Source organism: Eleutherodactylus coqui, chromosome 9 (assembly GCF_035609145.1).
Source record: "Eleutherodactylus coqui strain aEleCoq1 chromosome 9, aEleCoq1.hap1, whole genome shotgun sequence".
NCBI classification, from domain to species: Eukaryota; Metazoa; Chordata; class Amphibia; order Anura; family Eleutherodactylidae; genus Eleutherodactylus; species Eleutherodactylus coqui.
In genome coordinates, this window is record NC_089845.1 from 124,294,239 (window position 1) to 124,318,544 (window position 24,306).

Genomic DNA, 24,306 nt, shown 5'->3' on the forward strand with positions numbered 1-24,306 from the left:
ACCCCTGATCACATTCCGGGGGTCCGATGGTGACAGCCCTTTACATGCTGCAGTGACAGCCTTTTACATGCTGCAGTCACATAGACTGCAGCATGTAAGGAGTTAACACAGCAGAGATCGGAGGTTTTCTCTGATCTCTGCTGTAAGAGCTGGTACCTAGCTGTCCTCTGACAGCTAACAACCAGCTCTCCCTGCCACAGAGACCATCGGCTTGCTTCTGACAAGCCGATGGTCTCTATGGCAACCTGTAAACAAAGCAGGAGATTGCCGACATATCGGCAATATCTTCTGCTGGTTTTTCAAAGCCCTTGCTTTGTTCTCTGTGGGTCTGTGCAGGCAGAGCACACTGTCACAGCTTGTGGCATTGTGCTCTGCAGCTCCCATAGTGATGCATAGCCCGGAAATCTTCCGGGCTATGTTGCTATGAGCAGTGGAGCTCGTCCTGGAAATTTTCCGGGCGTGCCACTCAAGGGGTTAAGTCATTTGAAGCAGCAGAACACTGTTTCAGGTAGAACTTTGCTAAAAGTTCGGTTTGGGTTTGTGCCAAACTGTACTTTTAAGCAAAGTTCATCCTGAAAAGGGGCTCTACTAGTTCGGTTCACTCAACACTAATTAGGATCCATACAAAATAAATGGACTTTGTACGGAGCTTTACTCCATTCATAAAGAAAAGGGAAAAATTAAGTGGTAGGAACTGCAGCTACTACATATAATCATAACATAGCCGGGACAATACAGCATGTAGAAATGTCTGCCAAAACCCGTTTTACAGTAGGTGCTTTGAGGTGACTGAACATCACCAGGAGTCTTCATGACATATTATTACAAGTGATAAATCATGCGGATCTTGGCACTGAGCGCTAATTCCCGTACAGACAAGTTTCATCAACGGGGATTAAAAGCAGATAAAGGTAAATTGAGCTATTACATTCCCCGGGGAATACAGTGGTTGAGGTACAGTATGTTTTATCTTCTTACATACCGTAATATTGTGCCACACAGGAAGCTATTACATGGTAGCACAATGGGATATTAGTATACTGACAAAGCGCTTAAAGGGTATGTAAAGTTTTGTTTTGCTACCTTTTATTAATCCTTTTATTAATGGACAGAAGCGAGACCATTGATTGCTATGGAAGACTGTTCTAGGCATGCTCTGTGACGTGCGGTATTCATTTTTCAGGGAGGGGGAGGAGGTGAGCTTTGACCATCACCTAATTGGGAATAGTGGATTCTGTATTATCTATAGGTAGTTGTCACCTGTCAGTGTAATCCTGCCTGTGATGTTAGTGAGATGACTGCTCAAAGTTCTATCTACACAACAGAAATGTCAGACTATTATTAGGCTTAGTGGTCAGTGTGAAAACTGCAGGATTTATGTTTTGTTTTTTTAAATGTACAGATCGTAACATCAAAAAAAAAATCACTAAAAATTCTTAAAAATGTTTATTATAAAATGCAACAGGTCATTTTCTCATTTCATAATCCCATTAGGTTTAAGTAATAAACATAGAGGGATAAACAATGAGAAAAAAGGCGAGGCCCCTGACCAATGTACAGTAGAGTGGTCCCTGACCAGAAGTGTAGGGGTGGTTTCACATCTGCTATGGGGATTCCTCTTTCCTGCTATGTTTGGGGAGCAGGAAAGGGATATCCCCGTGGCCGATATCCCCGTGGCCGAATGGCTTTATCTCTGGACGGAATCGAACAGCATCGGATGGACCCCACTGACTATAATGGGGTCTGTCTGCTTTCCACCCAGCTGCCCAGGTTTTGGGTGGAAGAAAAAGCGCTGCATGCAGCAACTTTTCTTCCAGTATTTTCAGCTTATTCTGTGACAGAACCGCCCGCCGGAGGTTCCGATTTAGATGTAAAACCGGTTCAACTTGAAGCTGCTGAGCCCCCCCCCCCCCCCCCCAACTGCAATGCTTATTTCTAGTATTGGTCTCCTCATATGGGGAAGAGAGACCTTTTTGCCGGCCTAAGGCTTCAGAGATCGGTTGCAGTTGCATCCTGTGCATCTGTTAGGCTGGGGTCACACGGGGCGGATTCCCGCCAGAAATCTCGCGGTTTAGCCGCAGCAAAAACGGCGAGATTTCTGCCGGGAGAAGCGCTGCGGAAAAACCCGCGGCGGCTTTGAAGCGGCCTGCCGCTCGCTCTTCCGCTGCGGCCGGCGCTCCCATAGAGGAGAGTGCGGCCGCAGCGGTAAGAAAAAAGAATGGACATACTGCGGTCGGCAAAGCCGCGCCGCGGTTTCAGCCGGATTAACCGCAGCGGATTGGCCGTCCCGTGTGGACGAGATTTCTCAGAAATCTCGTCCACATGGCTGGCTAATCCCGAGATTAATGGCCGCAGGCGGATTTGCCGCAGCGAAATTCCGGACGGAATTTCCGCGGCAAATCTGCCCTGTGTGAACCCAGCCTTATAGTTACACACCTGCCTGGGCACTGCTTCTACAACATTTATGCAAGATAGAAAAAATAAAACAAACCTTGTTACTTATATTCCTATTCTGCAGCACTTTCAGCTAATTTATTTATTTCTTTTTTAACCCCACCACCACCAAGTTGGGTACTCATTTTACCAACCTCGGAAGGATGAGTCAACCTTGAGCCGGCTACCTTCAGGTCATGAACGAGAGCTTAGGACTGCATTTCTGCTGCCAGACGAGGCTCTAGATGAAGACATCTTGTCATGCTCTGCTTGCCCCTTCCCTGCACCATGTTTAATGTCTAACAATTCACAAACTCTGGATGTGTAATATGTAGATATCACATGGTAACGTTATAGCACAGCAATTTATACCACCAGTGGTCGACACAAATTTCTTTTGTGTGTCACGTTTATTAAATAGAAAGCCTGACCATGGTGGAAATGTTGGGGGAAATAATTCCTTCCTGACCCCACATGCGGCGATTGGATATCACCCTGGATCTAATATAACCTGCCACATGTTGCTGTAAAGGTAACTATAACCTCAGGAGAGCTGACGCTCTAAAGATACATATACAACCAGCCCATAAGAGCTTACAATCTAATATACAGAAGCTTAGGCTCTAATAGAACAACAGATATTCTACTAGTAAGACTGTCCATATATCTTCAATAGCTGTCAGCTGAACCCTTGTTTAACAGACCGCTCTTCCTCCCAACTTATGTATGGGCATGCTCAACCAAGGTCCAATAGGGAGAGAGGAACAAACTGCTGTTAGCCCATCTGGTGGAGATTGTCCTCACCAGACCATATACTTACGCTCCTGGATCTTGCTTAGATTTAGATGCTACTCTACACTGGTTGCTGACTCTGACCAGCATCAGCTTGTTGTGTGCACACATTCTAGATCCTAATGCTAGATGCGGTCAGGAACCAGTGCAGCAGCAGCTAAAGGAGCATACTCTAAGTATATAGGCCCCCAATATGCATTTCAGACCCCAGACCAGATACATAACTTTATTCATACCCCAGATCAGACCAAAAAATGATATTTAGTCCCCAGACAAGAATATCTCTAACCCCAATTCCAAAACAGTTGAGACGCTGTGTAAAATTTAAGTAAATGTAAAGAAAAAAATGCAATGATTTGGAAATCTCCTCTAACCATATTTTATTCACAACAGAACACATATCAGAAGGGGAAAGGGAGACCTTTTTCCCTTTTATTAAAAAAAAGTCATTTAGAAATTGATGGCAGCAACACATCTCACAAAGTTGGACAGTGCCATGTCTACCATTGTGTAGCATTTACTGTTCCTTTTACAACAGTCTGTAAACATCTGGGAAATAAGGGGACCAATTGCTGGAGTTTTGGGATGAGAATGTAGTCCCATTCTTGTCTGATGTATGATTCTAACTACTAAACACTACTGGATCTTCTTTGCTGGACTTCTTGTTTCATAAAGTGCCAATGTTTTCTATTAGTGATCGGTCTGGACTGCAGGCAACCAGTTCAACATCCAGACTCTTTTGTGAAGCCATGCTGTTGTGATGGATGCAGTATGTGGTTTAGCATTGTCTTCCCTAAGAGAGACGTTGTCTGGATGAGAGCACATGTTGTTCTAAAACCTCTATATACTGCTCAGCATTGACAGTGCCTTTCAAGATGTGTAAGCTGCCCATGCCATAGGCACTAATGCAACCCCATACCATTGAACTGTGTCCTGATAAGATGGATGGTCCCTCTCCTCTTGAGTCTGCAGAACGTGGCGTTCGTGGTTTCCATAAAAAATTTCAAATTTTGATTCATCTGACCACAGAACAGCTTTCCATTTTTCCTCAGTCGATTTCATATGAGCTATGGCCCAGAGAAGATGCCATAATTTCTAGATTGTGTTGACGTATGGCTTCTTCTTTGCATGATGCAGCTTTATCTTGCATTTGTGGATTGCACAGTGAACTGTGTTCACAGATAATGATTTCTGGAAGTATTCCTGAGCCCATGCAGTGATTTGCATTACAGAATCAGGCCTGTTTTTAATGCTGTGACGCCTGAGGGGCCGTAGATCTCGAGCACCCAATGTTGACCATCAGCCTTTACCCTTGTGCACATGAATTTCTCTAGATTCTCTAAATCTTTTGATGACATTACATTCTGTAGATGGTGGGATATTCAAAGTCTTTGCAATTTTATGTTGAGGAAAATTTTCCTGAAATTGGCCCACAATTTTTATATGCATTTTTTCACAGATTAGTGAACCTCTGAGCATCTTTGCTTGTGAGAGACTCTGCCTTTCTAACATGCTCTTTTTATACACTGTCATGTGACTCAGTAGGAAATTGACTATCCAGCTGTTTTTAATTAGTACCGCTTACTTTTCCAGTCTTTTATTACCTGTGTCACAACCTTTGTGAGATGTGTTGCTGCCATCAATTTCTAAATGAGTTAGGTTTTTAAATAAAATGGAACAATGTCTCCCTTTCCCCTTCTGATATGTGTTCTATATTCTACTGTGAATAAAATATGGTTATGAGATTTCAAAATTATTCTTCTTTTTTTCTTTACATTTATTTACATTTTACACAGCATCCCAACTCTTTTGGAATTAGGGTTGTACTTATCCTTCCCACTCCCGGGTCTTGCTTAGCTCTGGGCACTGCTGTACTGGTTTGTGCCGATGTTCAGACCTCAGAAAAGAGAATAAACAATATTTAGTGCCTCAATTCTGTTCTTAACCTCCTCACTCCCAGCTCTTGCTCACCTCTGGGCACTGTGATATCAGTTTCTGACACCATCCAACATCATGTTTTGTGCACGTCAGGACACGTTTCTGAGGAATATAAGTATACAGGCTAGTATTAATTGGATTAAGCCCATAGTTAAAGGGGTTTTGTCATTAAAAAATTCTATACTCACCTACCCCCCCCCCCCCCCCCTCCCAGGCAGACTCTTATACCGCATCTTTTCCTTACCGATTTTCTTCAGTCCCATGGGTCACCTCACAGCAAGGTGGCCGGATCCTCTTCTTCTGTTATGAAGGCTGCATTCCTCGAATTCTCCTTCCTGAGGTCAGTGAATGTCACGTCCCTTGGACGTAGTGTTCACTGCCTAGGAAGGAATGCTGATCTCCTGCAGAGACAGCGCACATGCGCAGTCTCTGCAATAGTTCAGCACTCCCTGCTAGGCTGTGAATTAATAACGTGGCGCACATTGCTGGGCAGGAAAAAGAATGCCTGTGAATGGACAGTTCATCACAGGAAGCAGAAGAATCAGCCAGCTGGAGGTGAGGTGGCCCCGCAGTACTGCAGGAGACAGGAGAAGATGTGATAAGTAGACTGCCTGGGGGAGGAATAGGTGATATAGATTTTTTTTAATGACCAAACCCCTTCAATGTCTGATTTTCTTTTTTTCCTCTTATGTTTGTTTTGCCTGCTCCTGAGGTGAAATTGTATATCACAAGGTGAAAGGTATATATGTCTGCACCTCTTGTTTAAAGGATGGGATAAAAAGTGAGTATTAGTGTGTACTCACTTGGTGCTCAGTGGAATTCTCAGGACCAAGAATCCACTGGCACTTGATACCCACGAAGGCTTTCTAACCACCCTGGGTTCCTGATCCAGATGACTGGAGAGACGTCCTTGGGATGCAGCCCACTTGTGGGCTGTGAATCGACATATGAAGTATATCTGGTGAAAATATCCCAAAGCTCCGGAAACCCCAGGGACCAACAAAAGACTCTCCGGTTCGTAATATCTTTTATTTTATGCAACGCGTTTCGGCAATGAGCAGTATTTGCTGCTTGAGAAGGGCAAAGATTGCTTATTGCCGAAACGCGTTGCATAAAATAAAGAATATTATGAACTGGAGAGTCATTTGTTGGTCCCTGGGATTTCCGGAGCGCTGGGATATTTTCACCAGATATACTTCATATGTCATATCACAAGGTGAGATATTAACGGGATTGTCTGGTTACTGGACAACCCTACTTCAATAGGGCTAAAGAAATGAACAAATAAACTGAAACATACTTATCCTTAGTGCTGCAGGCCCGCTCTGGTCCCGGTGATTCTTGTGACAGATGATGTCACAGGAAATCATGTGACCGCTGCAGCCAATGAGAAGCTGTAGGATCTTGTTCCTGAACTCATGGCATCATGGCGATCAGACTGGAACCGCAGGCACAGGTGTGAATGTAACCTAACATTGACCACCAGGTTATTCTTTTCAGCACAAATGCTGGAAAGAAGTAGAATCCTTCTGCCTACTGTTAGTGTCTCTTTATCACAGACTTGTGTTATTTTAGCCATATGGACAAGATAGGTGGTTTAACCCTTACCCTGTCCCCTTAAAATAATTTTTTTACAATCACTTCAGGGAGGCAGGGTAAGGATTAAAGCCCCTGCCTTGTCTGTAAAAACCACAAGTGTCAGATAAGGAGCTGTCAGGAGAGAAGGAAACACAACAGTGGGGGTCATGTGGAAGAGGGATAACTTGATAAATCACAGTTTAGGTTGTCCACTAAGCACAAGATAACAATATTGTTACTCACTTGGGGGTCTGCAGCCGCCTTGCAGTACAGGAGACACAGGAACAGGGAGTCTGGAAGTCCATGTCAGAACTTCGGCCAATGAGCGCTCTTTTTCACTGAGACTCCTCCTCCTGTAAGGTCTTGTAAGTTCCTATGCTCACTCACCTTCTCTTCAAGGTGGTTTGTGAGTACTGGCTAGCCGTGTCAGTTTAGTAGCAGAGGCAGGAGTCTATTGAATGCTACTCTGGTAAGAGGGGCCTCTGGGCTCCACTAACTTAGGGACCGGTAACAATTGCAACCCCTGCAACCCTTATATCTATGCTACTGTGAATATCATAAAGTGGGGGTCCCACCGGAGATCCCCCTTAGCTGGTACGAATATACGTTTCAGTCTGGTGCATTGGGGAGCAACCGGATGAGACAAATCTATTAAAGGGGTTGTCCCGCGCCGAAACAGGTTTTTTTTTTTTCAATAGCCCCCCCGTTTGGAGCGAGACAAACCCGATGCAGGGATAAAAAAAAGCAACGGAACAGGTAAGTGAATAACTTCTGTATGGCTCATAATTAATGCTCAATGTACATTACAAAGTGCATTAATATGGCCATACAGAAGTGTATACCCCCACTTTGTTTCGCGGGACAACCCCTTTAAGTGTCTTGCACATCTTAATACATTTTCTGCACTTAGCCCAGCTCATAATTTACTGGGATCGTATATGAAATACCTGCCTAAGTAAATATACCCCATATTCCCCAGATGCAACCATTTTCCCAGCTACAGGATGTGTGAGCGAGGCCTCAGCACTTACTACATACCTGGACTTGTCAAGCTCAAGTGACACAAGATAGTTCAGGCTTAGAGCTTCGGACTTTTCTGCTCCAATTGTGATGATGTGTACTGTATATGCAATTAATGTCACCTCCTCCCAGTACAGGTATATATATTGGAGCACATTTATTAATAGTTTCTGGCCTATAAAAGTTACGCATTCTGGTACATGCCATCTTGTGAATCGAAATGTGCGACTTTTTGCGATTTAATGCCAGCCCTGACACTTAAAAAAAAAAAAACTACCGTTAAGAAACCATTTTAGTCACACTTGCTTTACCCATGATTAAACTATGTTGTATCATCCTTACTGCATTGTGTCATTCCTCTGTTATTACTCCTGGAAATGTGTGGATAAGGCTCTGTTCACATCTGCATTGGAGGTTCCATTTAGGGCTTCTAAGAGTGTATTAACATGGGGGATTTCCCCGTACAAGTTCCATCAGATTGTGATATGGATAGAACTCACATGTTAAAAGGACCCATTATTTTCAATAAATGTATTCACATGACCGATTTTTTTTTTAATTTTTTTTTTACTCAGAGCATGCCCTATTTTAGGCTGCATTTACATGGATGAGTGCGATATCAAGCCAAGAAACCCTGAAGGATATTGCACTTTTAAACATACAATTTTCTATGTGTGTGTGATACGTTTTGTGAGAAAAATGCATCGCATCACTGTACATGCGATTTTCATGCACATTTTCCTGCGTGTAAAAATTGCATACTATTTCATTAGTAAAATAATAAAAATCGCTTTGCACTCGCATGAAAATTGCAATGGTATGCGAGTGTGCTACAATTTGTTTTGTGGTCCCATGGGAAATAATGGGCAAGATCGCCCCAAAATAGCACATGCTGCGAATTTTCTATCTCACACGATGTGACGTCCTGACTATGGTCTTGATCTGGATCTTGATGTGATGTCCTGACTATGGTAAGGGTAGCGTGGCGCTCACATTGATTTCAATGGCAGTGAAGCCGGCGCTCCAACTCCGTCCTCTGACCAGTGATGACAATGTCCTACCCGCTGCACTGGACAGCAGTCCAGATGATCAGCTGATGAACAGGGGTCTCAAGCAGCGCACCCCTGTCCATCAGCACCTGGTGAATAGTCCAGGGGATAGAACATCAGTTAAAAAGGGCAGAAAACTAATTTAATTCTGTAAGAAATGAGTAACCAGTATAATTAATGAGAGTAGAGTATAATCAAACTACTAACGATAACCTGTCCCTCCGTCCGTGTGTGAGTGGCTTACATGATCTGCCCCATATCACATGATGGTGACATCAACAAAGGTCTTTCATCCCCAGTGAGGGAGTTACATGCTCCGCCCGGGATCACATGACGGTGACGTCATCACAGGTTCTGTATGCACATCGCTGATGTCTGGCTAGGTCTTCATTAATATTCCATAGCAACTGAGACTGTAGGGGGTTTGTAGTTTGCCCGTAATCTGCACAAGCAAGCAGGATCTTTGATAACGTGACTGTCATGTGATCAGGGAGGAGCATGTAAGTCATTCACTCGGTTTGAGCGTCACCATCATGTGATCAGGGGGGAACATGACGGTGACATCATCACAGGTCCTTCATCTCCAGTGCCTTGCTGCTTCTGATCCCTGTTGTATGGGATGAACAATGTATATAGTAGTGTTGTGTGTGTGACGTGCATGTAGCAGAGCTGTGTGGCACGTTGCACCACCAGGAACACCGGTGCTATAATTTCCTAAAAATTACTAGTCATTACATATAAAAGTCAGTGTGGCTGCTGTGTACTTGGTGGTTGAAGAACAGCCAGTGACTTTAGTGTCATGCCAATTAGTAGTGAATTGCAAAAGTCAAAGTTAGAAATTAGTACCTGGATTAGTGTGTTAGCAGTGCCAGTGGTGAAGTAGGAATGCCTGGGAGAGATATTTTTAGGGGAAAGTGACAAAATTTGGCAGATCAATGTCAAGCATAACTCCAAACGAAACAAAAAAAAAATCTACAGTGTTTTTTTTGTATGCGGTTTCTGCGCAGACCTCTGTGTCTACATGTTTGCAGACTGTAAACAAACTCTATGCAGTTTGATCCTGTACTCATGTGTTACTCTCTTCCATCTGACTTATCTAATACTCTTTGCAGGTTAAAATCTAAGCAGGGTTAGAATAAGTGGAGCAACACTGTAAGAGTAACCTGGAATAGTGTTTTACACATTATTTTATTTCAGGGTTATTATGGTTCATAACTGACTCATAAAAACAGTCAAAAACAGAAGTTATGAGTTCAGTCAGGGAGGCGTTAGCAAAAGTATGCAGTTGAGATAAGATAACTGTTGGCTTTTGCAAAAATATATGTTCACTTGTAAACTGGAGCTAATGTAACTGCGAGGTCAATTGTAACTTTTATAATAATTTGATTATTCCTGAGTTGGGGGAACCTAACCCCTCCGTCATATGATGATTAGATGACAGCCAGGTGGTGTATGCTTGTGGTCAATTTGTGCGACAATGTGTTTCTGTATTTACTTTATGCTCAATAAAGGGCTTCAGAAAACCAAGTGAATCTTGAAATGCCACTTGTATGTTTCACACTGTATTCTTCTCCGATGCTTCATATATACAGTTTGGCCTGCGTAATTGATAAGACTATGATACCCTTTGAGTATCACCTAAATTAAGTCATTACTCCAACAAACACAGCTGTGATGATATGAATAAAGTTTGCATTGGGCATAAGCAACTTTCTTGGTACAGTAGATGTGAGCGCTTGTTAGCAGTTGTATCACTGAACTCTTCATTAATACTCATGACATCTTATAGCACTGATGTGGCGATTGTGTCATTTAGGTATATTATCACCAATCTCCTTGTCAACATTGGCACAAACTTAAATAATCAGAGGCGTATGCTTTAATAGAGATGATGTATTTCTATAATCCAGGTAATGACACAGAAACCTTTCCATAAATCTCCTTGTACATTTAATATTGAAATACATATAAATCCTCAATGACAGGCAGCAGCTGTTAAAGCAAATAAATCTTGTTAAATCCGTGAATTAACTAAAGAGATCTGTAAAGGACCCTGGCCACAAGGATTGTATAATTTAGTTGTCTTCAAAGAACTCCAACTAAATCTCACGAAGTGGGATATTTTTCAATGTTCTAAGAATTTAAATGCATGTATATGGTTACTTTATTAGAGACCCCCATCTAGTAGCGCTTTGAACCTCCTATGGCTCTTAGAGGCGATTTGATGTGGTATCCATCCAAACATATCAGAGGACCCAAGGTGTGCCAAGAGAACATTCCCCGCACCGTTAATCCACTAGCCGGAAATGTTGACACCTTGCAGGAAGGGTTCATCAAGTCATGCTGCTTGCGCCAAATTCTGACCCTCCCATCACCATCGCGAAACAGAAATCTGGATTCATCTTTTATTTTATATGTGTTTACAAGTGTTGTATTGTAATCTTTGTATGCCGTTATATGCACTTTATTTTCCTTGACATTAGGACCATCAAGACAAACCGTCTTCAAGTTGGGACATGATGTGAAATACCATTGTCTTTACTTCACTCGTTTTCAACATATCTATTAATCTTATCTGAACGGAGTATAGTGTTTGTTCAATCCTTAGCTGTAATCCAAAAAGCGGCCATTTTTTACATCTTTCTGATTTAAACTAATTTAGAATTTTATTTATTAATATTTATTTGATTATTAACTTGCTATTTTTTTACGCAGGAAACTGATTACTTGATTATTTACTTTAAATGCTTATTTTTTAATTTAACATTTCTTTCGTACCGCAAGAAATTAGCTTTTGTACCCCAGACGCTAGGTGCCCACTGACATAAAAAGACAATCTTCAGAGGTTGGTGACTCATCAGAGTAATCCTGATTTTATTTTCTGTGTAGATTTATGTCTTGTGTGTGTTTTTATTTGGGTGTGCCAATTCTGTTTTTTCAAACTAACTAGTTGTAGGTAAAACTAAAAAATTGAAAAGATAATGCAAGATATACATGTTACGTGTGCTGCTGGGATCTGTAGTTCTATCTGTAGTTGTACAAAATGTGAAAGCTAGCAGGCCACTTCATGCCTCCTGGTTATACTGCTAGTCCCTACACTAACCAGGAGTCCAGCAGAACCAGACACAGTTCACACAGAACGCTGCAACAGCACAGGACACAGATAGCAGGTCACACAGCAAGCTAACACAAAACTGACAAAATATAAATGAACAAACGGACATGAACCAGCAAGACACAGATCACATTGCAAGCTTCAACAGACAAGGATTCATGACTGCTCACACTGAACACCAAACAAGGACTGACCAGGAGCTGGGTTTATATGTGAGCACAAACTTAGGAGATTGGCTAGCAGGAAGTACCACACCCAGCCAGCTCAATCAATTAACCCTGTGAGGTCTATGCTGCTAGGAAGCTTAGAACTACAGATCCCAGCAGCACACGTAACAATACATATATATGTACACTATTAGTCAAGAGTTTTAGAATACCTCAATTTTACTAGTTATTTTTGACAATAACAGTCCATATCCAGTAAATGACATGAAATGGTTTAAAGGTTCAAAAATACGTTAAAAACATAAAAATCTTACGAAATTTTAATCTGAAATACAATAGTCTGAATTAATGATTTTAACCACAGGAAAAATATCAAGGACAGCTGCTCTGCAGCACAGAAAGCAAATTATGGTTTGAAATTGGATGCAAACTATTCCTACAGGTGTCTCAACTTTTGTAGACTACTTTCAAACCTTCTGATTCTAAAATATGGTTAAAATCATTAATTCAGAATATTGTTGATTAAAATTTAAAAAAAATTTTAGGCTTTAAACTTTGGATCATTTCATGTTATTTGCTGGACTTGAACTTTGTTATTGTCAAAAATAACTGAAAAAATAGAGGTTTTCTAAAACTTTTGACCGATAGTGTATTTAATCTTTTATATACTTTTAATATTTCTTTGGAACACATTTTAAACTATTGCTATGCACTAGTTATGTTAAACTGTTGGCACATATCCTGTAGTCGTGAAATTCTTTTGTAGTTTATTATGTGTCAGGGTCATTGGGGCATGGTTTGTTCTTCGTTGGTGATGGTTATTTCCTTGTTGTAATTGCTGTTTAATTTACTGTAATAAGCAGGATTGTACATACAATGGTTTAAATGTTTCTTTTATATACATGTATATTAAAATGTCAGCTTATCAATGTATTCAATTTTTGTATCATGATAAAAATGACCATATTTCACTCCTCCAATCTATAAAATAACCTGTAAGGGATTATGAGATTACAAAAAAAACTCAGTTGTTTTTTTTTTTTTATAACAGCCCCACTCTTGTCAATAGGTTGTGTCTGGTATTGCAGCTCAGTTCCATTTACTTAACCCCTTCCCGCTGCAGGGCGTAAGTTTACGTCCTGGCAGCCTGGTACTTTCCGCAACAGGATGTAAACTTACGTCCTGGAGATAGCGCGGGATCACATATGATCCCGCGCTATCCCGCAGCGGGAGCCGGCTGTCAGTCACAGCCGGCGTCCCGCTGCAACAGCGGGGCGGCATCGGAGATGTGCCCCCCGCTGTTAACCCCTTCCCTGCCACGATCTAAGTAGATCGTGGCAGGTAAAGAGTTCACAGAGGGACCGCACTCCCTCTGTGTCTCCGTCCGGAACTCGCGATGTCATCGCGAGAGCCCGGCCTGTCACCATGGCAACAGGACACCAGACACTGGCGTCCTGTATTGCCTATGATCGCTGTATAAGTGATAAGGCATGGCAGAGCAGTAGCTCTGCCATGCCTTATGACAGCGATCATCAGGGCAGTGGTTAAAGTCCCTCAGAGGCACACAAACAGTGTAAAAAAAACAAAGATTTAAAAAATAAATTAAAAAAATTAAAAAAAGAGTAAAAAGCCATTTTTTTATGCTTTTTCTCAGATTAGCATAAAAAAAGGTAAAAAAAAAATAAAACCCCACGTATTTGGTATTGTCGCGTCCGTAACGATGCGTACAATAAGTTGCACATGTCTTTGTGCAGGGTAAAAAACGCTAAAAAACTGAGGCAAAATGCTAATTTTTAGCATTTTGCCTCACTAAAAACGCAATAAAAGTGATCAAAAAAGCCGTATGTACCCCAATATGGTACCAGTAAAAACTGCAGCTCGTCTCGCAAAAATAAGCCCTCACAGAGCTCCGTACATCGAAAAATAAAAAAGTTACAGGACTTTGAATGCAGCAATTTAGAATAGAAAAAAGATTTGCAAAAAAAAGGGTTTTAATTGCAGAAAAGTGGGAAAACCAAAAAAAAATGTAAGAATTTTGGTATCGTTGTAACTGTACCTGTCCACAGAAAAAATGGAATGTCTAATTTATGCTGCATGATTAACGCTGTAAAAAAAAAATAAAAAAATCTATGTCAGAATTGATGCGTTTTCTCTCCCCGCTATCATAAAAAAAAAAGTTTTACAATATAGTCTATGTACCCAAAAGTGGCACCGATAAAAACTACAGTTCGCCACGCAAAAAACAAGCCCTCATACGGCCGCGTCGACTGAAAAATAAAAAAGTTATGACTTTTGATAAACGGAGAAGAAAATCCGCCAAAAATTGTTGCGTCCTAAAGCCCAAAATAGGCCATGTCATGAAGGGGTTAAGGGGGTTGTGTCAAGAGCACAACTCCTGTTCACATGCTGAATGTCATAGAGTGGCATCCCTCTTTCAGGACTCCATTCTGTGTCTCAGATCAGACAGCTGTGCAGTAAGACTAGTTCTTGTTCTGGAAGACCTTTTTTTCCGGAAGACCTTGTTCCATCCTATAATACAACATTTTCCCTGCAGCATCTGATGCAGGGAAAATATTTGGACATCATTGGACCTCCACAGCTTCCAATGGTAAAGTCAGTTAACTACTGGGGTCCTGAAAGCAGGACCTGGGGTGATCAGTTGTTCTCCCAGTACTTGCATTCTGGGAGGGGTGGTGCATTTTGGTACAACCTGTTTTAAAATGAGCTGAGCAGCAATTACATGCATAACACATGGACCAAATCTTCACTCTTTTAGAGTAAAAAAACAGACCTTTTTTTGAAATTTCATGCACCCCTTTAAATAAATTCTTCAAAATGCTTCCAAAAAATAGATTCAAATTTTCCCTAGCCTGAGTATTCCACTATAAAGTTACAGTAGGTGACCTACTTTCCCTGTAGTTCTGGGACAACTGCACTAGTCTTATTTATAGTTCAAGACAATGGTTGTCACGTTTGTTAAGACTTAAGACTACACACTGAATCAATTAATAATTAATGAATAATCAAGTTATTATTAAAAGGGCTGTACCAGGCTGACCAGCTGTTCACTATCCACAGCATAAGTTACTGACCAGTGGGTCCTGTGTCCCCCATCTTCCTCACGATGGGATTACCGCACCCCCCGCAGTGAGGAGGAGATTGAATGGAGTGCTGGTCGTGAAAACGTGCTGAAGCTCTACTCACTTTCAGTGGGATTGTGGAGATAGCTCCCTCTAGTGGTGGGTGAAGATAGCTGGAAATTTTTGATTTGACTTTGTTTATGCAGGGGATTTGGAGTTCTGCATTAGAAAACCGGAGATCCAATCACTATAAATACATTTTTAGACCTATGTAGATAAAGAAATGGTGTTGAGGGGTGAACATTCTTTACTTTTTATATATATATATTTTTTTTTAAATTGACATTTCTACACATAAAATTCTTAGTAGATAGAAAATCCCAGCAGTGTCTATACCTCTGTCTGATCTTGCAGAGGAAGAATGGAAAATATGTAGGTTAATTAACAAAGGCCATGCTAGAAATAGGCGGCCTTGGAGCTATTAATAATGGGATATTCCCTAGAGCATTCTACGCATCTGAATACGTTAAAGGCTATGAGGTAACGTAGGTCACTTGAGATTCAGCGCTGCTGAAAATTCCTGTTTCATCTTGCCCAAAAACGTTATTACCTCTCCAAAGTGAAGTTACTTATTTTAAATGATTAATAATTAATTTGTGCCAAATGTAAAGACAGCAAGTAGAGTTTTATCAAATAACACAATACTTAAAGTCAGTGCCAACCTATCATCATGAAAATGATCTATTGTTTAATACTTAGCCTCTCTCTTTATGGAGTAGGAGGATTTGTTACAGGAGCACAATGGCTGCTTGGTGGATCTATCCAGCCGAAAGCGGTGAAGACATTGGGAGTCAATGACCCAGCTATCCCTATAACTCCTACAGACTTCACTGGAGAAGGCCACTTACATGTGTGGTCACTCTTCTTTATGTGACTTCTAAAAAGAGTCTAAAATCCAGAGGAAGGAAGGAACCATTACCCAATTTTTTTTGCCCAGGTTGTTCCCCCAACCTTAAAGGGGTTATCCTGGATTTTTAGTATTTTTTTTTCTATTGACCTATCTTCAGGATAGATCATTAAAGGTGATCGGCGTGGGTCTGCCACTTCGAATTCATGCCAATTAGCCAATTCCTGGCGCCACTGTTACTACACACAGCACAGGATGATCTCAGTCACACCCATTCATGAATTCATGAATGGGTGTGACTGAGACTTGCTTCTGATTGGCTCAGCGCTGAGCCAATCAGGGGCAAGCCTGAGTCACACCCCCTTCACACCCACTGCAGGCCGGCCGCCGGGATCTCCAGCTGCCAGGAGCAGGTAAGTACATACATTTTTTTTATTTTTTCACTTTTCAGGATGCATTGCAGGAAAGGGGTTATATATTTAACCCCTTCCCGACAATTCATCCCACACTCGCCCGCAGCACTTGCATTCAATGGAGCCGCTGTATTGCCGTCTCCATTGAATGCAATGCGCTGGACAGCTCCGGCCCGTTTCTAATGAAACGCGGCTAGGAGCAGATTTTCGGGCGATTTTTGGGCCGATTTTTCGGCGCCGGTCACGCGATTTGCGCATGCGCATCCGTCATGCGATGCGCAAATCGCGTGAAAAAACGCCCGTGTGACTAAGGCCTTAGATGGCGGCAAACAACCGATTCACTTCAGTCTAAGGGTCCTTTTAGATGAGATGATTGCTGGGCGCGACAGTCATCTCAGCTATTATTGCTCTTGTGCTTTCTTGTGCCCTTAAAGAGCCCCTCCTTTTGCACCCCCTAACCTTTGATATGAGCCCCACGATCAGCATTCTTACCATAACCCCGGTCATACTCCACCCGGTTATCTACACTACCACCATTTAGTTATAAAAACACAATATATGCATCAGTTGTTTGAACGATACTAAACTCTATTGGCTAAAGATGGCCAGGAAAATCTGCTCTGGATACCAGACCGAAATTCTGAGCAAACCCGTTAGTCTGTGTTTTCAGTCTTGTGACTAATGTTCTAACCTCTAACATGAATTGTCTTGTCTTACTTTAGGGGAACTGTCAGTGGTATGTCATGCGGGAATGTAATCCGTGTTGGATTCCGGTGTTTATAACATGTGTTCATATGTAATTATAAATTCTGTCCAGTTCATTAACGTCTGTTTCTTTCTACTTTTGCAGTGACTCCACCAACAAAATTAAAGTACCAAGTAATAGCACATGATAGTGTACAGATTTCATGGAAGGCCTCCAAAGATAAAATTAAGGGCTATAAACTCCTTGTGACCCCCAAATCAGGTAAATTATGGTGTCATACAAGGGAACTGCACTTTCTTGTCAAGGCAAAAAAAAAATCTATCTATCTTTTTTATATCTATCTCCTACCTATCTATTTATCTATCTCATATCTATCTATCTATCTATCTATCTATCTATCTATCTATCTATCTATCTATCTATCTCATATCTATCTCATATCTATCTATCTCATATCTATCTATCTATCTATCTATCTATCTATCTGTCTCATATCTATCTATCGGGAGTCAAAAACGCTATATATTCTCCTTAGGGAGAGCAACTATAAACTAAGTAAGGAGACTCAAATGGCCATGCACGCTCCTCTGGGTAATATGCAAATAAGGGAGATGGAATAAATCCTCCACAGTGCCACCTAGTGAAAGGCAGCATTCCTTCAAGCCAAAGTCAAACTTTTTAGACAAGCCTTGTTACAATTCCCGGTCATTGTAACAAGGCTTGTATAAAAAGTCTGACTTTGGCTTGAAGGAATGCTGCCTTTCACTAGGTGGCACTGTGGAGGATTTATTCCATCTCCCTTATTTGCATATCTATCTATCTATCTATCGTGTATCGATGGTACTGCACAGCAAATCTGCTAATAGTCTGCCTAGAAGGGTCTGTGTAGGTAGAAAAGAGGAGGGTATCTAGGACCAAACCGTGAGGCTTCCACCCCAATAGCAAGGAGTAGAGAAGTTCTATTTATCTATCTTCTATCTGCCTATCTATCTATTATCTATCGATCTTCTATCGATCTATTTTCTATCGATCTGTCTTATCTCATATCTATCTATCTATCTATCTATCTATCTATCTGCCTATCTATCTATTATCTATCGATCTTCTATCGATCTATTTTCTATCGATCTGTCTTATCTCATATCTATCTATCTATCTATCTATCTATCTATCTATCTATCTATCTATCTATCTGCCTATCTATCTATTATCTATCGATCTTCTATCGATCTATTTTCTATCGATCTGTCTTATCTCATATCTATCTATCTATCTATCTTATATCTATCTCATATCTAGCCAGATAATTTCTACTTTTCCAATGCAAAATTTCTGACAAGTTGATACTGTCATTTTGTATTTGTGTAATATACTGCAGTGATTCAAAGAACTCACTAATTCAATGAGAGAACACAGTCAATGAAAATCTGACTTCACATCATACAAAGTGTGTGACATTGTTTCTGTGCATAATTAGCTCTATGTCATAGACGGGACTGAGGGTGGAACATGCCTATCAGTCTGGATGGTCTAACAAGATTACATTGTCCTAATGGGTTGAGGGAATTTACCAAACAAAACATCCTTCTCAACCTATACTGTTGGCTAGAAGAAATGAAAGCAATATATCCATGGACAGAAGCTTGCTGAAAGAAATATGGTCATTTCTCACTCTCGTTTTCTCCATCGCCAGGAGCTCACTACACATTAGATTTTTGATGAATTTAGATGAAAACCTGCAGAATCTGTAAACAGCAGACTAAGTATAAGTGGCCCATAATGGCTCAACAGATAACACTCTGGGATATTTATACATTTCTATGCACCCAAAATAGCTTGAAATTTTACATATAACATTGCGTTTCTATCTACAGCTGTTATTAATTAGATCTATGTCTGTGAAAACATCATTTGGTGTCTGAGACACAATAGTATATTGTTCTCAAAATGGCTTGTCTCATTTCATAGGCAGCTGACATATGATGGGAACAATACACTAGTTTATTTCTGTTCCCTCACACTATTTACTGTCATTGTCCCAAACCGAACACAAAGCATCAGATGAGACTTCAGAATTCGTATACTGTGATCCCAAAGCTGAACAGAATGTTGAGTTCTGATGGAGCACAATGTCACTCTGGGGGCAGAAAGGAAATCATGTTATGTACTATTTCCCATTTTAAAGGCCAGGTTACATGCCAGCTCAGCTATACTGCAATGTGTATCTTCTGAGATCAGTTGAAGCTGCAGAAATGCAATATGGGGAAAAACTTGCATTTGCCATTTTATCAAGAAGCGATATCATTGGCTATTATTCTCACTACATTCGCGAACTACATAGTGTAAGCGTATATTAAAGCATAAAACAAAATACTTCTCCTACATAGAGAAACATAACTACTATAATACTGCTCCTATGTAAAAGAATATAACTACTATAATACTGCCTCCTAAGCACAAGAATATAGCCACTATAATACTGCCTCCTATGTACAAGAATATAACTATTATTATACTGCTACTATGTGCAAGAATATAACAACTATAATACTGCCCCCTATGTATAAGAATATAACTACTATAATACTGCTCATATGTTCGAGAATATAACTACTATAATATTGTCTCCTATGTGCAAGAATATAACTACTATAATACTGATTCCCATGTACAAGAATATAACTACTATAATACTGCCTCCTATGTACAAGAATATAACTACTATAATACTGCCCTCTATGTGCAAGAATATAACTACTATAATACTGTTCCCTATGTACAAGAATATAACTACTATAATACTGCTCCCTATGTACAAGAATATAACTACTATAATACTGCCTCCTATGTACAGGAATATAACCACTCTAATACTGCCCCCTATGTACAATAATATAACTACTATAATACTGCCTCCTATGTATAAGAATATAACTACTATAATATTGCCTCCTATGTACAAGAATATAACTACTATAATACTGCTCCTATGTGCAAGAATATAGCTACTATAATACTGCCTCCTATGTATAAGAATATAACTACTATAATACTGCCCCCTTATGTACAAGAATATAACTAGTATAATATTGCTCCCTATGTACAAAAATATAACTACTATAATACTGCTCCCTATGTACAAGAATATAACTACTATAATACTGCTCCCTATGTACAATAATATAACTACTATAATATTGCCTCCTATGTACAAGAATATAACTACTATAATACTGCTCCTATGTGCAAGAATATAACTACTATAATACTGCCTCCTATGTATAAGAATATAACTACTATAATACTGTACCCTATGTACAAGAATATAACTACTATAATACTGCCCCCTTATGTACAAGAATATAACTACTATAATATTGCCTCCTATGTACAAAAATATAACTACTATAATACTGCTCCCTATGTACAAGAATATAACTACTATAATACTGCCCCCTTATGTACAAGAATATAACTACTATAATACTGCCCCCTTATGTACAAGAATATAACTACTATAATACTGCCCCCTTATGTACAAGAATATAACTACTATAATACTGCCCCCTTATGTACAAGAATATAACTACTATAATACTACCACTTATATACACTCTTTGTCCCAAAAAAATCAAACCCTTTTGAAGGAGTTGTTGTTTTGCTGCAGAACCTGGTATGCAGTTACATCTCAGGCAGATATATTAGAGTTGTGGTGTGATTAGATGAATTGTCTTGCCACCTTAAATTGGTTCCACCCTGACCTATAAAAAGGCTCTCAGACACTACTTGTGTGTAGTGGACCTCGTTTTCCGTTTTCTGTGTAGAAATTGCCGAACACTAGACAACTCTACAACGTAGAGAAAATATTTCTCCCAGTAAGCAGAGTTTGAGAGGGGGCACATTATTGGGATGTGACAAGCTGCAGGGTCGTATTGATGAATTACTCATACCTGGGCAGTTATGACCAGACTGTTAGGCGGTATTGGCACCAATGGATGCGTGAGGGCACACACACAAGAGGGGATCATTTGATTGTCTGACAAGCACATAGAGCTCCAACTGTTTGGTTGTCCGCCATCCAGAGACAGTTGGCACCATAATTACAGAATGGTCTCACTGCACCCATTATGAGTACTCCCCTTCACACCTACCCACTCTTGGCTCCATTTTCAGTTGAGTTGTGAACAATGAAACTGGACTGCTATGGAGTGGAAACGGGTTGTCGTCAGAGACTATTCCAGGTTTAGTTTGGGCATTGATGATGGCCGTGTTCTTATCTGGAGACTTAGGCCTCATGTCCACGGGGAAAATAAGAATTAAAATCCGCAGCATCTTTCCCGCACGCGGATCCGCGCCCCATAGGAATGCATTGACCGCCCGCGGGTAGATAAATACCCGCGGATGGTAATTGAAAAATTTCTGGAGCTTGAAAAAAAATGGACATGCTCCATTTTAGTGCGGATCACACATACGGAAGCTCATAGAGCACATAGCTCAATTGATCTCCCGCATGAAAAATAAAAGACAATTACACTGCATCCGCAGCCCAAATCCGCATATCAGTGGACATGAGGCCTTAGGGATGTGCACCTCAATCCTGCCTTTGCTGTTGAGTGGCACACTGCCCCCACTGCTGTTGATCATTCCTAGTAGTGGTACGAGGGGTAATGATAGCTCAGTGATATGTTCAGGACATCCTGCAGCCACGTGTGTTCCTCTCATGGCGGCTTCCAAGAGGCAGCAGGATAATGCTCGGCCGCACACACAACGGGTCACAGGAATGCCTCCACAACATTGTCACACTTCCATGGCTGCCCGGTCACCAGATTTTTAGAACATCTATGGGACTATCTTGGACACCAACTTCATCAGCCTATGAGTTTTCATGATCTAGAGGCTCAGTTATAGCAAATGTGGATCGATATCCCGCAGGATGCAATACAGAACCTGTATGCTCCATGCCTACCTGTTTTACATCCAAGCTAAAGGTAGCCCAACAGGGTACTAGAGCCTCAATGCCCGCCCGTATCATATCTTGTACCAAAACTAAAGGCGATACAACAGGGTAGTAGAGCCTCCATTCAAGAGTTCAGTTTTCCGCAATTAATTCTACTTTTGCTCTGATATTGTAATCACTTATATTAACGTTACAATCACCCAGAGAAAGTTTCATTTGATTTCAATAACTCCTTCAAGGGGATGGATTTTTTTTTGACAATTAGTGCATATTAAGATAAATAATATCACATTATTTCATATCAGTAGAATGTTCATATCTGACTTGTATTCATATTTTAACTAATTCTACAGTAAATGTTCATGAATATTTTGATTATCAGCAAAAAATGATTCCCTTGTTCCCTACTGACTGTAGATTCTGTGTCCAGCATTACTGGTGACCATTGGATTAACCCTATCATGCTTTATAAACAGATGCAGTGGTGCTATGCGTTCTTTATTCCAGCACGATGACAGATGTCTGACTCATTGTCTTCTCATGTTCAGGTGGGAAAACCAACCAACTAAATCTTCAAAACACGGCGACCCGAGCAGTCATTCAGAGACTTGATCCTGACCGCAGTTATACCGTACAGGTCATTGCATTTAATGAAGATGATGAAAGTGTGCCAATACGAGGAGAATTTAGAAGTAGGTAACCGTAACGGTGACTTTGATGGCAGATACCCAAGAATGCCCAGAGCAGATCACACTGGTGACAGTGCCTTTCAATCATATCAACATGACTTTTCACTCACATTAGTGGGTCATGAATCTACCAGTAAATTTTTGTTCTCCGTACATATCTATTCAGTTTTCTAGGGCGTTGGAATGGGGAGGTGACACGTAGCTGCTGGTCTCTACTACAAAATTTTTAACAGAATCCTCAACCTAGACACATCATTTGTAGTACTCATCTCCTCATATAGGACCAAGGGACTTTTTGGACCCCCTCATGCTCCAGAACCTGCAAATACCCTCAACCTCTTCCCACTTATAATTATAGTTTTCAATTTTTTGCACATACTTTTTTGTGTTTTGACGTAGGTTGAGTGAAGTCATCTACCACACAGTACAAGCTGTTTAGCTCTAGCTTCATAAACCTATTTGAACCTAATGGAGTTTTACACCCAAAACTTTTATTACCTATCCACTAGATAGGTTTGAAAAGGTTAGATTTGGGGAATCTAATCACAGGGACCCCAAGCATAGCTAGAATGGAGGGACCCTACATTCACTCAAACAAGCCAAATGTCCACCACTCCAATCAGACTTCTCCATGCTGTGGAGTAGAACATGTTCCCCCATTCTAGTATTCAGTGGGGGAACCAGCAATTGACCCTCAGTGGATAGGAAATAAATATAAGATATTCTCAAAAGCAATGCTTCTAAGAGAGAGTAGCACCTTAATGAGTGTAATTGGGAGCATATGGAGGTACAGTGGGGCCCCTTAGAAATATATGCGTGCTATATTACGGCTCCATACAACACGTTAGTTTAGATTCTCCTTATACTTTCTTCATACTCTGTGCATTTCATTTTCAGTTAAAGATTTGGACAAGAAGAAAAAATCTGGTCGAAATCGTAAGGTTGAAAGTAAAAACAATGTCCCAGAGGAAGGTAAGACATGAAATATCTTGATTCCTTCTACTTGGCTGTTAGTACAATAAAACATGTCTTCGCACTTCCTAATTTGTTGGCATGTAATAAAGAAAAAAATGCTCTGTCCTTTTCAAATACATAAAGTAGAGGCTGTAAATTGTAATTATTCTTCATGTGATTGTGCACATTCCCCATCTCTACACCCTACGGAACAGTCCTTGCGCACTGGGCCTCATTCACACTATGAGTTTTGTTTTACATTAGAGATGTCCTATAAAAAAGAACAAGTTTTATTGACGGATTCCATTCATTAAAGAGACGCAAAACTATGTTCAATGGCTATTAAATCAAATCCATGCTACTAGGATCAGTTTTTGCACACAAGTATAACCCGTCAATGACTCAGACGTTTTTGCGTGTACTAGATCATTTTAGCGTTGTCTTTCATAGATGTGTGTACACTGGAGATCAAGGTTTGCCAAAATTTTTAGTATGGGATTTCCTTTTA

The 24,306-nt window shown here is 40.6% G+C and overlaps 1 protein-coding gene across 3 annotated transcripts in view; it reads left to right on the forward strand.

The window, feature by feature from the left end:
- COL14A1 (collagen type XIV alpha 1 chain) overlaps nt 1-24,306 on the forward strand; it is a 175,831-nt gene that overhangs the window by 26,377 nt on the left and 125,148 nt on the right. For 2 of the 3 annotated variants that reach the window (XM_066578459.1, XM_066578458.1), the window contains exons 3-5: nt 17,343-17,459; nt 22,704-22,847; nt 23,742-23,816. The exons of the other annotated variant lie outside the window; for it this stretch is intronic. In XM_066578459.1, the coding sequence (XP_066434556.1) occupies nt 17,343-17,459; nt 22,704-22,847; nt 23,742-23,816 (336 nt within the window). The remainder of the gene's footprint in view (nt 1-17,342; nt 17,460-22,703; nt 22,848-23,741; nt 23,817-24,306) is intronic. 3 annotated transcript variants of the gene reach the window in all.